The 16,465-nt window shown below is 42.2% G+C and overlaps 1 protein-coding gene across 7 annotated transcripts in view; it reads left to right on the top strand.

Moving 5' to 3' along the window:
- MADD (MAP kinase activating death domain) overlaps window positions 1-16,465 on the top strand; it is a 74,662-nt gene that overhangs the window by 26,133 nt on the left and 32,064 nt on the right. Inside the window, exons 8-21 of one of the 7 annotated variants that reach the window (XM_065686475.1) lie at window positions 165-221; window positions 971-1,149; window positions 1,661-1,896; window positions 2,260-2,416; window positions 3,995-4,098; window positions 4,984-5,177; window positions 5,769-6,100; window positions 6,594-6,733; window positions 8,559-8,660; window positions 10,579-10,638; window positions 11,098-11,200; window positions 11,743-11,929; window positions 12,103-12,253; window positions 13,430-13,636. In XM_065686475.1, the coding sequence (XP_065542547.1) occupies window positions 165-221; window positions 971-1,149; window positions 1,661-1,896; window positions 2,260-2,416; window positions 3,995-4,098; window positions 4,984-5,177; window positions 5,769-6,100; window positions 6,594-6,733; window positions 8,559-8,660; window positions 10,579-10,638; window positions 11,098-11,200; window positions 11,743-11,929; window positions 12,103-12,253; window positions 13,430-13,636 (2,209 nt within the window). Of the gene's footprint in view, window positions 1-164; window positions 222-970; window positions 1,150-1,660; window positions 1,897-2,259; window positions 2,417-3,991; window positions 4,099-4,983; window positions 5,178-5,768; window positions 6,101-6,593; window positions 6,734-8,558; window positions 8,661-10,578; window positions 10,639-11,097; window positions 11,201-11,742; window positions 11,930-12,102; window positions 12,254-13,429; window positions 13,637-16,465 lie in introns of all 7 variants that reach the window. The other 6 variants (XM_065686474.1, XM_065686477.1, XM_065686476.1 and 3 more) reach the window with 6 other exon arrangements.

Below are 16,465 nucleotides of genomic sequence, written 5' to 3'. Positions count from 1 at the left end.
CCCAGATGTACCTATTTTGTGGTCCCTTTTATTTCCTCTCATTTGTGATATTTGGTAGTAATAGAGGTTTTTTTTTCCTCCCATCTGTTTCTCTGTGGTCATGTGTTCGTCTTGGCTCTGATGGGCTGCTGCTGTTATCATATGTTCTTCCATCTTGCCTCCAGTGTCTGGTTAGCATGACTGCAATCACTCAGAAACAGCTGCTCACTCCTGACAACAAGGTTCTTTATTTTATTCTTTTCCCCTCAATCTTCCATTTTACCCTTTTCCTTTTGGAATTTTTGGTTTTGTTTTGTTTCATATATTTATTTTTGAAATTAAAAGATGAAGAGTCAGGGGACAAATGAGAGAAATGAGGAAGATTTAGGATAGGTCTGGGTGTCCAGGACTGATTTACCACTTGTGCTGCTCCAGTGAATATCCTTGAAGTTGTTATGAGGGTTGAAGAAGATGGTAGCTTTATGGAGAGATGAAGAATTCATTCAGGTGGGAAGTGGAGGTTTGCAGGAATACAGGCAGATACCTTTGTAAAGGTGTCTCTGCATTGTCCTGGGATATCAAACTTACTGGTTGAATGGTCAAGTTACAAAGCAAGTTTCAAGGACCCTGGGTCCTAAGATGTATTCAAATTGCACATGGGAGTAACTCTACAATGTTGTACACAGTGCCATCCTACTGGTAGTTTAATTTGAACTGTTTCCACATGGTGAATGATGTAGCAAAGTGAATTTCTGTGCTACTCCTTGGCTGGCTCCAGCACTGTTTCAGCATTGAGGAGATTGTTTTGACGATCTACACAAAGGAGGGCCTGAAGATGTTTGTTGACTCAGCATAGGAGGTGGTTTAAGAAAAGCTAATGGAGCATGCACAGTTGTTGCAGTTGCCTATAGGGCAGGGTAGCTCTGATCTCTCTCTTGTTCCTTGAATAACTTTTCTTGTTGAATATGCGCATAATGTTGTCCTTTGTTAGGCACTGGCCAGCATGAGTCTGAATACTCAGCCCATTCTTAATCTAGAGAAGTTCCAAGAGGGACAGGAGGTGCCATTGCTGCTGGGAAGACCACAGAATGATTTGCAGTCTACTCCTTCCACAGAATTTAACCCTCTGATCTATGGAAATGATGTGGACTCTGTGGATGTGGCTACCAGGTGAGCCTGAACAGAAGGGTAGTGTTGAGTGTTCATCAAGTTTGAGCTTGAGGGCAGCACAGACATTTCTATGGGTCCTGTGGTGGAAGCAGTATCTTCTACTTCACATCATGGGTAAAAAAGAGCAGTGTTTGTCTCAGATCTGTTAACTGCATGAACATAACTCTTTATCTTCAGAGGGGGTGTTTTGTTTCTTGCATGTTCCTGTAGATCATCCACTTTACCTGGACTTGTCAGTCTGATATTCAGTCCTCAGCTTAAATCAGAAGCCTTGAACTACAAAAAAAGCTTGAGACTTATTTGTCACCTCAGCTAGTGGATAGGAGAATGTCCCCTTATTGGGATATTGGGTCTTATTGCTGAGGTGGTGAATTAAACCAAACTGATTTCTTGGTGGCTTTTTTTTCCTTCCTTTTCTTATTTCAAGACAATAATTTTCTAAGAAGACTGTCTTCTTTCCTGTTGTGTTCTGTGTTTTTATCTGATACACTGTTCTCTGTTTTCCTTTTAGGGTTGCCATGGTGAGATTCTTCAACTCACCAAATGTTTTGCAAGGTTTCCAGATGCATACTCGCACTCTTCGGCTCTTCCCACGACCAGTGGTGGCCTTCCAAGCAAATTCTTTCCTTGCCTCTAGGCCGAAGCAAACACCTTTTGCAGATAAGCTTTCCAGGACACAGGCAGTAGAATACTTCGGAGAATGGTCACTCAACCCTACAAACTATGCTTTCCAGAGAATTCATAACAGTAAGTTTTGGTCTTGCCTTTCCTGCACTTGAATGTAATGCAGGAGCTTAAAAAGTAGATTGATTCTAGGGAAGGGTTTAGTTTTACACCATGTTATTCCTCCACTGGAGGGAAATCCAGTTCAATGGGCATTTTTATTTATGTCCTCATATGTTTCTACCAAGTTAGCCCAGCTGTTAGCCACTCACTCTTGCCATTAATTTTACCTCTTGTCTTGTTAGGTTACGGAGAAGTCTTGTAGGCTTCTTAGAGTAGAGACTGTCCCTTCCTTTGTGCAAGACTTAGTAGGGGAGAGCCTCTGTGAATGAAGCCTTTGATACCAATAAATGGGTTCAGTTAACTTTCTCCTTGTTTCTTGTGCAGACATGTTTGACCCAGCACTGATTGGTGACAAACCAAAGTGGTATGCTCACCAGCTGCAGCCCATCCACTATCGTGTCTATGACAGTAATTCACAGCTGGCTGAAGCACTGAATGTCCCAGCAGAGAAAGAAACAGATTCGGATCCCACTGATGACAGGTTAGTGAGGAGCATGACACAAGTCACATGGTAGTTACTTAATAGTGCTGGGCCTCTCCTCCTACTTCTTGATTGCAGCCTTTTCCTTAGCCTGCCAGGTTGCTCTTTTATTTCTTCTTTCTGGGCAGAATAGTGACACTGAAGTAAATTGTCCCACTGCTCTGTCATGACAGCAACCTCTCAACCCCTTTGTTAGTATCTTCTCAACCCTTCATATCATGTGATTCTCCATTTGTATTTTCTTCTTTTCTTTTGCTACCTATATGCCGTTTGACATTTGGTATTTCCTCCCACCCTAATGCTTTTTTCTTCCACGCTGTTCTATCTCTGGTTATTTCTATGGCAGTACTACAAGTACTCCCACCTATCCTAGCACTCTTTCAAATCTCTACTCAGGGCACATAGTTATGCAAAGCTTGTTAGTACTACCCAGTGCCTCAGACCTCCTCATTTGCTCAGTAAAATAAGAGTAAGCTTTTTTTTTTTTTTACAGTAGTTTTGGCTCTATTTCCTGGAGTTTTGCATCTAGTTTTATTATTCTTAATTCTCTGCTAGCCTGTGAGCTCTTTCAGGCTGGGACTTTGTCCTGGGTTCAGCAGCAGCAGTCATTTTTCTCCTTCTTAGGAGCTAGTACAGTGCTGTGTTTTGATCTTTTGGCCTGGGAACAGTGCTGATAACGCCGATGTTTTCAGTTGCTGCTCAAATGTTTGGTCTGGCCAAGGACTTTCTGAGCCTCATGCTCTGACAGGGAGGAGGGGAGGCCGGGAGGAAGCAGAGACAGGACACCTGACCCAAACTAGCCAAAGAGGTATTCCATACCACAGCTCGTCACGCCCAGGATGTAACAGAGAGTGACCCGGAAGGGTTGGGACTGCAGGGTTGGAGGAGGTATCGGTCGGTGCTCGGCTGGGGGGAGTGGGGCGAGTTATTGGTCGGCTGGCATTGAGGTGTTGTATTCTTTCCTCTTGTTATTTCCTTTAGCACTATTATTATTGGTGGTAGCAGTAGTGATCTGTGTTATACCTTAGTTACTGGGCTGTTCTTATCTCAACCCATGGGAGTTGCATTCTTTTTGATTCCCCTCTCCATCCCTCCAGAAGCAGGGGGAGGGCAAGAAGTGGGGGAGTGAGCAAAAGAGGTTTGTGGTTGGGTTTAAACCACGACAGACTTGCACATCTTTTACCTTCTACACAGCATCAGTGGTCCTGACAGAGTGGGATTTTTCCTTAGTATAAAAAGGGAATGCTTTGTCATTTCCAGTTCCCTTGAAGTTGACACACACACATACAATTAATACACTACTCACTGCTCACTTTTGCTTGACCTCATTGACTTTGCTGAGAGCCTTTAAATGTCTTCCCATAATGTCTCTTCATTTACCTCAAAGCTACTTCATTTGCTCTGACCTTTCATAAAGCTGGCTTCTGACTCTGGCCAGAGATTTGTTTATGGAGACTGTAATACCATGAGATTTTTCAGAGGCCCATGCAAACAGTGCTGATCCACACCTTTGAAACATCAGGCCTGGCTGTTGCTGTTATGCTGCCACTCATCTCTCTCTCTTACCTGTTGTGGCAGTGGCAGTGACAGTGTTGACTATGACGACTCAAGTTCTTCCTACTCCTCCCTTGGTGACTTTGTCAGTGAGATGATGAAATGTGACATTAACGGTGATACCCCAAGTGAGTAACTTTGAACTTCACTTTTACAAGGTCCGCGTAAGTCTCCTTGTCCCTGTTCATCTGCACTCTGGAAAAAAATACCTCCCCTAATTCCCTGAATCAGATCAAAGTACTGTTCCATTGTAGTCTTGCTCTGAGGTGAAAGTGTCTTCTATACTCCTTCAATATTCAGGGGTAGGCTGAAAAAAGACATTTCTCCTGCTCATGAACGTAAGATGTCCTCCTCCAAAGGACAGTGGGAGGAGGAAGGACAGAAATAGGTGCTGCTGAACAAAACAGGCTCACTAGATCTGGAAATAACCTGCTGCTGCCAGTAAATAATGTGGAATATGGGTAGCAGAGTACGAGCTTTCTTCTGCCCCCACATACTGGTTCTCAGTGTTGGCTTTAATGAGTCACTGTGTCCTAGTGCGGACAGGAAAATGCATTCTCTGTGGCTTATATGGAGGCTGCAGGAATAGTTTCTCTTGTGAGAGTGGGAAACTCTCACTTAAGTAAATTAACTCTAGGAGTGCCAGTGCATTTCCTGTGCCCCAGGGACAAGAGCTAATTATTATAATTTGCAACAGAAGATACTCTGCATGGACATAAGGACGAGATCTCTGTGGTTAGTGTAGTTAAACAGGTTCTCAGGATCACAGTAGAATGTCAAGCCTTGGAGACTTTCAGAACTCAGTGGGACAAGGCCCAGAGTAACCTGCTCTAATTTTGAAGTTACTCCTGCTTTTAGCTGAGAGTTGGAACAGATGACCTCTAAAAAGCCCTTACAACCTAAGTTTTTATGCAAGTTTATTCTACTGGGCAGTTGTCATCTGCTGAGGAACTTTAGCTGGGCAAAAGGCTGAGGAAGGCAATGTTCTTTAACACAAAATGCTGTGTTTGCAGATGTTGACCCCCTGACTCACGCAGCCCTTGGTGATGCCAGTGAAGTGGAATTTGATGATTTTCAAGAATATTCAGGAGATATGGATGAACAGGCCATGGACAGTGAAAACTCGCAAGAGAACAACCAGCCTCGTTCAAGTTCCAGTACTACAGCCAGTAGCAGCCCCAGCACGGTCATCCATGGAGTGAATCATGTGTGTACTGAGATGAGTTCAGACCCAAGATCAGCATATTAGGTTATAAAGAATGGGAGGATGCTCATGGTTCTTTCTGAGAAGGGGAAAACCTAGAGTGTGAAACCATGCACAGATTAAATCGCATGCTCTTTCTGGACTTTCTGAGCAAGGTGGAATTTACTGGTACCCTCTTATGCTGGGATAGAGCATTGCTGTACATAAAAGTTCCCATGCATTAAAAAAATGCAGCATTAACAGACCAGTGGTCCTGGTTGAGCTTGAGCAGTCTGGAAAGACCTGATGTGTTAGAGGAACAGGGAGTGGGGTGGGGAAACACATAAATAAATCTGTGGTCATTTAGGAAGAATGGGAGTTGTTTGCATAACCAGGAAGCAGGGTAATGGAGGGCTGTTATCCTGAGCTAAGACTTACCAATAAGATCTGTTTACAGGGGAATAAGCCCATAGAATAATGCACAAATAATGCAGTGAACATGAAATCCTAGATTAAAGCTACAGAGGGTGGGGATGGGGTGGGGGACCAGTAACAAATAGAAGAGACCCTGCAGACTTCCCTGTTTGAAATAATTGTTCTTGTCCTGCCCTTCAGTTGTATGGAACGCAAGTTAGCGAGCAGATCAGTGATTTGACTGGTCCACAGGAGTCAGCAGATGCAGCAGAAATGGAAGAGAAGTTGGTTGCTGGATTTACAAGCCATCTCCCTTCTTTGTCACTGCAACCAAGCTTTCCCAAGATAAGCTTGGATCGGCGGGAGAGTGACAGTGCAGCTGGCAGCATGAGCTCCTCAGAAGGGGTGGTGAGGAAGCGAGAGTATGACAATCCATACTTTGAACCACAGTATGGTTTTCCTACGGAGGATGAAGATGATGAGCAGGAAGAGAGCTACACCCCAAGATTTAACCAGAATCTCAATGGAAGCAGGTGAGTCCTTCTTGTCTTCTGCCCTTCTGTAGTACTGTTGGGGTTTCCATCTGCTTCATGCAGTTTAGTGTTCATTTGTTCAAATGACTTTTGCATCTGAAATGTGGTGTTGATTGCTTCCATTTAATATTGAAACCTCAAAGAAGTGGTAAATGCTCCATCCCTGGCAGTGTTCAAGGCCAGGCTGATCATAGCCTTGGGTGACATGGTTTAGTGTGAGGCATCCCTGCCTATGGCAGGGGGGTTGGAACTAGATCATCTTAAGGTCCTTTCCAACCCTAGCTGTTCTATGATTCTCTCACCCCTTCTGGTTTGAGTAAAGGCACATGCTCAGTTCCCTCAGTTCCTTGCTTTTATGTAAGCAATAGGAGCTAACAGAATGCTGAAGACTGTGCGGAATAAGACCAACATCCATCTCCCACAATCGTACAATGTGTTGATTTAGGGTGGGAGTGGAGAAAGCTGATAACGGTTGTACTTAATTTCTTTACAGGTCTCAGAAGTTACTCCGTCCAAACAGTTTAAAACTGGGCAATGATTCTGATGCAGATTCAGATTCCAGGGCCAGCTCCCCAAACTCAACTGTCTCTAACAACAGCAGTGAAGGTTTTGGGGGCATCATGTCTTTTGCAAGTATGTACTCATGCATTCGTTAAGCTGTTTTATTTATTATATTAAAGTTTACAGAGAGATAGGATAGAGGGATGGCTACTCAAAGATTTGGTTGTTGCTGTGGTTTAAGCCCAGCCGTCAACTCAGAACCACGCAGCTGTTTGCTCACTTCCCTCCATTCCCCCCCCCAACTCCCAGAGGGATGGGGAGGAGAATCAAAGGAATATAACTCCTACAGGTTGAGATAAGAGCAGTCCAGTAAGTAAGGTATAACACAAACCACTACTGCTACCATCAATAATAATAATGATAAGGGAAATAACAACCAAAGAGAATATAAAACTAAAAGCGGAAAAGGAAACAATAAGCACAAGTGATGCACATTGCAATTGCTCACCACCTGCTGACCAATACCCAGGCCGACCCGAGCAGCAATCTGGGCCTTCTGGGTAACTCCCCCCAGTTCTATGCTGGGCATGACGTGCTGTGGTATGGAATACCCCTTTGGCTAGTTTGGGTCAGGTGTCTGGTCTCTGCTTCCTCCCGGCTTCCTGTGCTACTCCTCACTGGCAGAGCATGAGACTGAAAAGTCCTCGATCAGCGACAGCTAAAAATATCGGTGTTATCAGCGTTGTTCTCAGACTAAAGTCAAAAACACAGCACTGCACCGGCTACTAAGAAGGAGAAAAATAACTGCTACAGCTGAACGCAGCACAGTTGTCAAACTGGTACCAGGTCTCTCATATTAGGAGCCACAGGACTTAACTTACCTTACACTGCTGGCAACTATTGTTTTATGTATCCTTCAGGAAGGAAGCTTCTGTGGCCGTTCTGTTATTTCAGGGCATTTCAGGGCATAGATCAGAAATTCTTCCAGTTTCATTTAAACAAATATGTGTGCAATTTTATGAAGTTGGTGCAAAAATAGTATGTTTTCCATGCTACCCTGGTGTGTGTGTAGGTGCTAAATTCAATTTCTTGACTGTGCTCATCTGCTTTCAATTATATTTTAATAATAAAATCCACAGGAGTGAAAAACTAATCCAGAGGGGTTCAATGAGTGAAAGAAGATATGGCCAGTTGAGTCTTGCAGTATAGTGGGGAGCAGTGCAAGAAGTTTACAGCAGTGGGGAAAATATGATGGATGTTTCTTGTAGAATGATTGTTATTAAAATAAGTGTCGTGGTTTAAGGCTGCAAAAAAAAGAACCAAAGCAAATTTAAATAGTATGCTGACATTTTAAATTAACATCTTGAAGTGTTATTCAGCTTGTTATCTACATGAGATGCTTTCAGGCTGTCTACAACCAGATGATAATGCGTTATTGTATTCTTAAGATCTGTCTGTACTAGGAAGAACTTTTGTTTCCTCCTAATAAATGGAAAGCTTCTATTTTAAAGCATGCCTTTATGGCAGATTTAGTGTTTCACAGGGCACAGTGCACAATCTTTACTTCAGAATTGTGTGTTTTGGACATCTTCCATCACACTTTTTTCTCACATGGCCCCTGCTATCCATTTGATCCAAAAAGGAAGGTCAAACTGGAAGACACAGGTGATGTGAGGTTACCCCTAAGTGCAGGAAGACAGGTGGATATTGATGTTACATTCAAGACTCAAAGGTAAACCAGCAGTGATTATAACATGAAAGCTAAGAATTTAGAATTACCTAATTACAGATGTGGTTGTGATGTAAATGTGATGATGTTAAGCTTGTGAAACTCTGGGGTAATAAAGAACTTAATCTTTAAGGATTTGGAATAAGAAGGTAAATTGTAGGAAGTTAAGGAAGCTTGGGAGTGTGCAGTGAGCATTAGGCACTTAACTGCTTTCTTCCTTTCTCATAGGCAGCCTGTACAGAAACCACAGCACAAGTTTCAGTTTGTCCAACTTAGCCCTACCAACCAAAGTCGGGAGAGACAAGAATACTCCTTTCCCCAGCCTGAAAGGTAACCATGTTTCCCTTTGTCTTCTACAGACTTTACAGTTCTTATGACTTTGCAGTGTGAGGTCTTACCCCTAACAGGAATCCCAGGGGTGACACATTTGGTAGTTTGGGTAGTACCTGTCTTAAGTCTCAAGACAGTAAATTGCCTTGATAGTTCTCATTCAGACTTCTTCCCAACAATTGGGCTGGAAGAATGGCTGGCACAGGTCTAGCCTGTGTTAACAGATGCATTTTGAATATTGTTTTGTATTTTGCTTTGGTTTAATTTTAAGAAATCAGTGTAAAAAAAAAAAAAAAAAAAAGAACCAAGGGGTAGGTGCTACTTTTGCCCTGCCACTATCTTCATGGTTAGCCTTAGGTAACTTGTTAGAACATTGCCGCTGCATTTTTAAGTGGGGATAGTGCCAAGCTCCCATGAAGTCTGCAATTTATGTGGGTTTCAAAAGTGTTTATAGCCTTTTCAGTTCACTAAGCAGAAAATCAGATTATAACCATATTTCAGCTTCAGAGGGAAGATCAATTCCTAACTTATTTGCACAGTCTTTTCATTGGAACATCTCCTGTTTGTCTGCGGTATCATTAGATAACATGTCTAAATGGGCACTAGAGAAATGACTCTCTTACCATAGGGAGCAGGACAGCCTGATCATTCTTGTATCACGTGTAGTAACAGAAGAGTGACTGAGCACATGCAGCTGTATTAGTGTTGAGACCTTTACAGTTGCTAAAATGGGGAATGGTTTTACTTTACCTTTTGAGTTACTCTGATTAGAACTTACTGCTTTTCTTTTAATATGTTGATTTTATTTTTCATTTATTTTTTTCCTCCTCATCATTTTAATCGGTAAAGATTACTTTAATCTGGAAGTGGGAAGGGATGTGAATGAAGGTTGGTATCATGTTTTGCTGACCTTTGACCTTGTAGAAACAAAGGCCCAAAGCTGGGGTTTGTGTTTCTGCTTTGGACTTTGTTTTTGAGACGAGTAACCGTTCCCTGTGTGTAAAATGAGGAGTAGCAGGACTGGTAGGGTGAAAACACTCGCAGAGCCTCTGCACAGCTGTTTTGCACAACCTTTTACCAGTTGGTTATGTTTGCATGTCCAGTTGTACTGGATAAGAAACATACCTCATATCAGGGTTATTTCCATGGGTAAACTTAATGACTAATTCCATGCGTTGGAAGAAAACAGTGATGGGGTTTGCCATTCCACGTTCATGCTTTGTGCCTCGTCTTCTGCACTTTTGTGTTCTTTTCCTGACTGTTGTAACCCTGCAGGGCCTTTAGTGTTACTGTGCAGATATGAGGATGGGATTTCTGTAGAGTAGCTCGATCTGTTTCATGCATGTGCCAGTGTGTGTGTGTGTGTGTTTGTGTTCATTTACGTGTGCATGCTGGCTCACTGGGACTCCCACTGAGCACTTCACTGGTTTTTAAATGTTTTTGTCTCTGTTGTACAGGTATAAAACTGCTGCATTAACTTGTTCTTACCAAAAGTGTGTGGTACCTTGTGTCTCTAACCGTAATGGGAAATGATGCTGGGACTCCATCTCATTGCTGCTGTTTGACCACTTTCCATCTTCCTTTTCAATTTTGATTTCATGCACCTCCTTTGATATTTTTTCCTCAGTGATGCAGATGTTTTTGATAGTGCCCTTGAAATACAATATGTGCAATAATGTCCTTGAAGATGCAGTACATTGGTTCCACGATGCCAAATTTCAAGTCAAGCTCTATCTCTAACATTATTTAGGCTGGCCCTTGTTGTCTTGGGCTTTCAAGCATCCCTCCTGCTCTGACATCATTTGGGGTTTGTTTTGAGGGAGGGCTGGGAAGAAGCTGGTAGTTGGATTCTTATGATACTGATGGTGGGGAGTGTAGATATTGTAGTGCACTACTAATTGTATATTTTGTGTCCCAGTATTTGGGTTAAATACTATAATGGAGATTATTACTGAAGCTGGCCCAGTAAGCAATGAAGGTGGGTTCCCTACAGCATGAGCTGTGCATGATATAACGACTTCCAGCATTCCCTATGCCTGACTTTGGGCTACCTTTCTCACTGGGTAACCAGTACCACATGATCTATACTAGTCACCCCCAATGCATTACGCTTTTACATATAGTGACTAATTTGAAGATGGTTCTTGCTGTGGAACTGCATGCAGAGCAGCCAAACTTTTCCTGCCTTTCACCTCCTGCTCCCATTACCATCTTCTCTTTTTCTCTCTGCATTACTCCCATTACTGTTTTCTGCCGATGTGTGATGCTAGAATATGATCTACGCTGCTGCTTTTTTGGAGTTTCCATTTTGTTTGAAGTCTGTTACCTGTAATCCAAATAGGTGTGTTAGCCAACATTAGCGTTGCTTGTTAGTGTCCTGGGATCAGATTGTTTTCCTCCCACTGCTTCCCCTCATCCCATTTCCTCTCCCATTTAGGAAACAGACGTGCCCTTGTGGATCAAAAGTCTTCAGTCATTAAGCACAGCCCAACAGTGAAGAGAGAATCTCCATCGCCTCAGGGACGAACTAGTAATTCCAGGTAATACTTTTCATTACTTTTTGAGTGTAAAGGTTGTTAGAGTCATTTCATACTTGGCTAATGTTTCTTCAGAAGTTTAGCTGTTGAAAACTAGATAGTACTTTTCTGTGCCCTTAAGCTTGCATGTGCCATTGTTCAAGAAGATTTAGTATGGATAGTCTTAGAGTTAATAGTGCACACACGTAATTTTCTCTGCTCTGAAATGTATCCTCTTTCTGTCTGAGATCCAAAAAATTCCCCATTTTAACTCAGTATTTATTCCTTATAATTGAGTCTGTTCTGAGAACAAGGCAGTCTAGCCAATGGTGGTGCAAGTCAAAATTACCTCAACTGTGCCTATCCTTTCTCCTCCCTTGGAGGAGAGCTTGGGTTGTGTGCAGTTATGTTAGCAACAGGCATAGCTAGATTTGAGCTTCTTTTCTTGTAAACTTAGCATTGGTAGGAAGTGCATCTGTGTGTGTGTCCTGGCCACATCTCTCTTCCCATGCAAGCCAAGGTAAGCAGAGGACTAACTTTTGCCTGCTTCTTCTTAAATCCACCAGTGAAAACCAGCAGTTCCTGAAGGAGGTAGTACACAATGTTCTTGATGGGCAGGGTGTTGGCTGGCTGAACATGAAGAGAGTCCGACGTCTGCTGGAGAGTGAGCAGCTCCGTGTCTTTGTACTGAGCAAGCTGAATCGCACCATCCAGTCAGAAGAAGATGCTCGACAGGATGTCATACAGGATGTGGTCAGTGGTGAACTCCTCAGGGTCCTCATACCTAGTGCCTGCTGAGGCTTAGTTTGTAGAAAGTCTTTGTTAAACTGCTTCCTAAAAGCTGATGTTTCAGCAGTTTGGGGATTTATGTTCTTGAGTTACTTCCTCAATTGTGAAGTAGTAACACCAATGGGTTTTCATTGCAGGAGATCAGCCGTAAGGTTTACAAGGGCATGCTGGACTTGCTCAAGTGCACTGTGCTGAGCCTGGAGCAGTCGTATGCAAATGCTGGCCTTGGAGGCATGGCCAGTGTTTTTGGCCTGCTAGAGATAGCACATACCCACTATTACAACAAAGGTAAGAGGTGTTTATGAGGATAGTGTTTATGAGCTAAACAAAATCCTTATTGTAAAGGAAGCTGTTTTGTGGCTTCTGATGTTTCAAAGGGTTTAGAATAGGTGAGAACTGTACCATCGTTACTGAAAACTTAAAAAGCTTGCAAGCATTTTCTTGCACACATGTAACCAGACCAAAACAAAATAATGACCATGCTGATATTTGATTGAAGTTATGGAGCAAGATACAAAACCCAGGTCTTTTACTAATGGAGTACAAATTCTGAGAGTGGGGACTTTCAGCTAACACTGTCCCAACCACAGTTTTGGGAAGTTATTGCAGGCAACCTGAATAGGGAGGGAGATATTTCTAATGTGAAACCATATGAGACTTGTGTCTCACCAACCACCTCGAGCTAAACAATAATTCTTATATCACTAAGTACTTCTGGAGGGGAAAGTCTGAAAATACCTCTTTATTTCTCAGCTTTTTCTTAAATCTGGTTCTTAATGCAAAATAAGAAAATGCATGCATAAGGCAACAGAGAAAAGGATGACAAGAAGCCACCTCCCTCCTTAACATCTGACTCAGCTGTAATCTCCAATGATGAAAAACTATTTATCTCATCGTAGCAGAGGAGTAACATCTACTAAACACTTTATAGTTGGTGTTGTGGGTGGCTTGGATCAGGGAAGTATTGGAAAACAATGGGGGAGCTCTAGTTAATAGTGTTTTGGTCTTTTTCCTAACTGAGGTTTCATTTAGTGTTACCCATCAAAGAGGATTGTATTTGTCATCTTTACACTGTGAGAGGAGCTTGCTTACATTCCAGAAGTGATATTCTTGGTGGTTTAGGCAGAGTTGTTTAGTTTTGCACAACTCAGCAGAGGAGATAGTACAGCTACTGTGTCAAAGAAGATTCCTAGGTTGCAAATACACTGGAAGGAGATAGTTTCAGTATCCCCAAACCAGCCTCTGGCTTTCTCCTCTGCTGTTTTCACCAGTGTGTCAGACTGTCTGCAAGCCATGGTGACCTATGGGAACAAATGTGGGACTGAGCTGTTTCAATGCCAGGCTGAGTGATGTAGGTGAGACCATCTGTCTCATCTTCCTTTTCCTGCTCTCATTTCCTTTTTCTGATTCTTTTTTCTTTCATTTTTTTTTTCCCCCAACACTTTGGGTTTTTTTTCTTTCAAGAACCAGAAAAGAGGAAACGAAGCCCAACGGATGGATCTGTCACTCCAGTTGGCAGGGATCCTGCATCATCTCCAAGAGCAGAGCCAAAACCTGTGATGCAGCTGCCGGTACCTCAGCTGATGCCAAAGGCACTGAGCCCTCCAGGCAAAGGGCCAAGGGAGTTTGACACAAGGAGTCTAAAGGAAGAGAATTTTATTGCTTCCATTGGTGTGTATTGTGGTGCATGTGAAGTGCAGGAGGGACTTCTCTTTTGGTGTTAGGTTCTATTTGCATTCTCTCCATTTTAACACACTACATTGCTGCTGTAACATGCTTCATTTACACCTTGGATCACAAGGAACAACCATGTGTTTTCACTCTACTCTTGGATAAACTATCCAGGGCAGTTTTCTCTCAGAAGCTTTCTAATCTGAATTGTTTCAGAATTTCATTACATTATAGACAACTTTATATTTTCCTCTGTGATTGATGTTTTCAAGCAACAGGAAGTGGCAAAAAGGAAATGGGAACAGCAGGTCTTTGGAAAGGGCAACTGTAGGAAGGACTACATGAAACAAAAGTTCTCCAATTGCTGACTACATGTGGGTTATCTAGATTGCATCCTGATAGAAGTGGGAGCCAGGATCTGCTGATTAGTAATATTAATAACTGCCAAGAAGATTTTAGTTGCAATGTTGCAGTTTCAGTGAGCAGGACTGATGGATCTTCCTTCTATGCAACAGCAAATAGAATGCATGTCCTAAACAGCATCTGCTAGGCTGGTCACTGGAAGCTTTCTCAGTCTAATTTCTTGGCTGGCATATCTTTTCCTTATGTCTGAGAAAAAGTTAGGGGTAGGTTTTATGAGAGAAATTCTTTCTCAACTCCAAAAATAAGTCATGTTGAATTTTAGACATTGCTTCTTATAGCCTGTAAGAATAAACTTCTTATATTTTAAAGTAACTTTTTAATGGAATCATTGTATGAAGGATTAATCTTCTAAAAGCAGTGTGCTACTGTCAGGCTGTATCTGCAGTACGTAGCATAAGACAAAGGAATATGTGGCAGGAATGCAGACATTTGTCTTTAGACCCCTATAACAGCTGCAGGCTGAGTGGTGCTGAGTCCTTCTGAACTAATACTGAACCCCTCTGACTTGATTTTCTTTTATGTTTCAAGAGGTAATGTATGGAGGCAGTTGCTCAGGAACCAGTCTTGCACTCTATTTGAAAATCAATCAGGGAGCTAAAAGAGGTTCAGATTTCCAGCACTTGAGTGTAGTGGGTTTGTTTGCTGTGGGTACTTTATATCTTTTCTGTAAAAAAAGGGGAAAAGGAAGGTATGCTTCTGATGCAGCTGAGAATAGAACAGATGCTAGGCCAGGGTTCTGTTAAAGAATGAAGAGAGGCCTTTTGGTTGGATTGCTGAGATTGCTTCTTTCCCTCAGATAAAATTAATGCCTCATAGAATTGGAAGCCACAGAGATCAGACAGTCGGTGGTGTGAAGCATCATAAGGAGTTCTTTTTAAAATAAGTGCTACTTACTCTTACTTAGTAACGTGGCAACGTTAACTACTGTTGCCAGAATATTATCCTTAAACAATTTGCAGTCTTCAAGGGCAGGCAACAAGTAAATTCCTGTTGATGCTCTAGTGATTTCCACTTGTCTTCTCTAGAATTAACTTGCAGGAAAGGTATGGTTTTACCAAACCAATCAAAGTTTGAAAGGCTTCAGTGAATTTTTTTTTTTTCCCTGAAGCTTTTATTCCCAACTGGTTTTGTCTGTCACCAAAAGCCATGAACTAGTGTGTAAGTCAGTCTGTAAGAAATGCCTGCAAAAGAGCATGTAGTGTCCATGTTCATGGATTGAGAAGTAAAGGGAATTTCTCTCATATTGTAGGAAGAGAATTTAAAGCTGCTTGGCTGTTATAATTCCTTTATGGTCTGTTATGGAAGCTTCAATATATGACAGTACTTCAGATGTACAGGGCCAGAGTTAGTCATGGGTAGGCTGAAATTCCTCCTATCATGAAATGCATACTCTCATTCAAGCTAACTTCTTTCCTAAAGAACCATTTGGTAAACAGTTACACATTGCTGAAATGAAGTATTTGTAACTAATTCCATTTAAACGGGAGACAATATGTTTTTACTGAAGATGATGCAGCACTGGAGCAGGTTGCCTGGAAAGGTTTTGGATTCTCCATGTGTGGAGGTAGTGGACACCTGACTGGATGTGGTTGTTTGGCGTCCTGGTCTATTTGACCCTGCTTTATGCAGGGAGGTTTGACTAGGTGATCTTCAAAGATCCCTTTGAACCTCAGCAGTTCCTTGGTTGTATGAGGTTGGGAAGGTGCTAACAGCCTCCGGTTGCAGATATGTAAATAAAGCTCTCACTGACTCTGTTGGTATGGACAGAATAAAATTGAGCTGCTACCCTTTTGACCTAGTTACAAGAAGAAATAGTAGAATGTAAGTCGTGTAGACTTAGAATGTAAGTAGTAGTAAGTCGTGAGCATGTGGAGTAAGATTGTGTACAGCACTGTCTGCAACAGTCATACACAAAGTGAGTGTTGGTGTATCTGCATCTCTGAGATCAAGAGAATGGTAGCAGAATGTGTGCGGTTTCCTTGTACTACAGCAACAATGGCCAGGAGGGTCACAGTTTTCCAAAGTTCAGTGTGGACGTGTTCCTGCTGTTCCTTTTTCTTGTTCACTTCTCAGAAGGTTTATGGGTTTTTTTGTACCTCTGAAGTATGTAGGATGCTCCCTTGTAACAAGGAAGGCTGTTGGTATTCAAAATTCTTGTTTTTGAGGTGAAGAGTGATGGATTTGTATCCATTGAGGATTGGTCTTGGCTGTGCTTTAATACCTAATTGCTTAGCTAGGAAATTCATTGTGACGATGATGCTTCTGATACTTTATTTCCTGAAAGATCACCACTTCTTTGTTTACTTCTGGAGTTCTTATCTTCCAAGACTCATGGTCATGACTTGAAGTGTTAGCCTTTTTTGTTAGGACGCTGGCGGCCTTAAAGTTGACAGTTAGTACTGATTA

Source organism: Lathamus discolor, chromosome 6 (assembly GCF_037157495.1).
Source record: "Lathamus discolor isolate bLatDis1 chromosome 6, bLatDis1.hap1, whole genome shotgun sequence".
Lineage (NCBI taxonomy): Eukaryota > Metazoa > Chordata > Aves > Psittaciformes > Psittacidae > Lathamus > Lathamus discolor.
The sequence above is the reverse complement of the archived record's forward strand: the minus strand, read 5'-3'. Positions and strand labels throughout refer to the sequence as shown.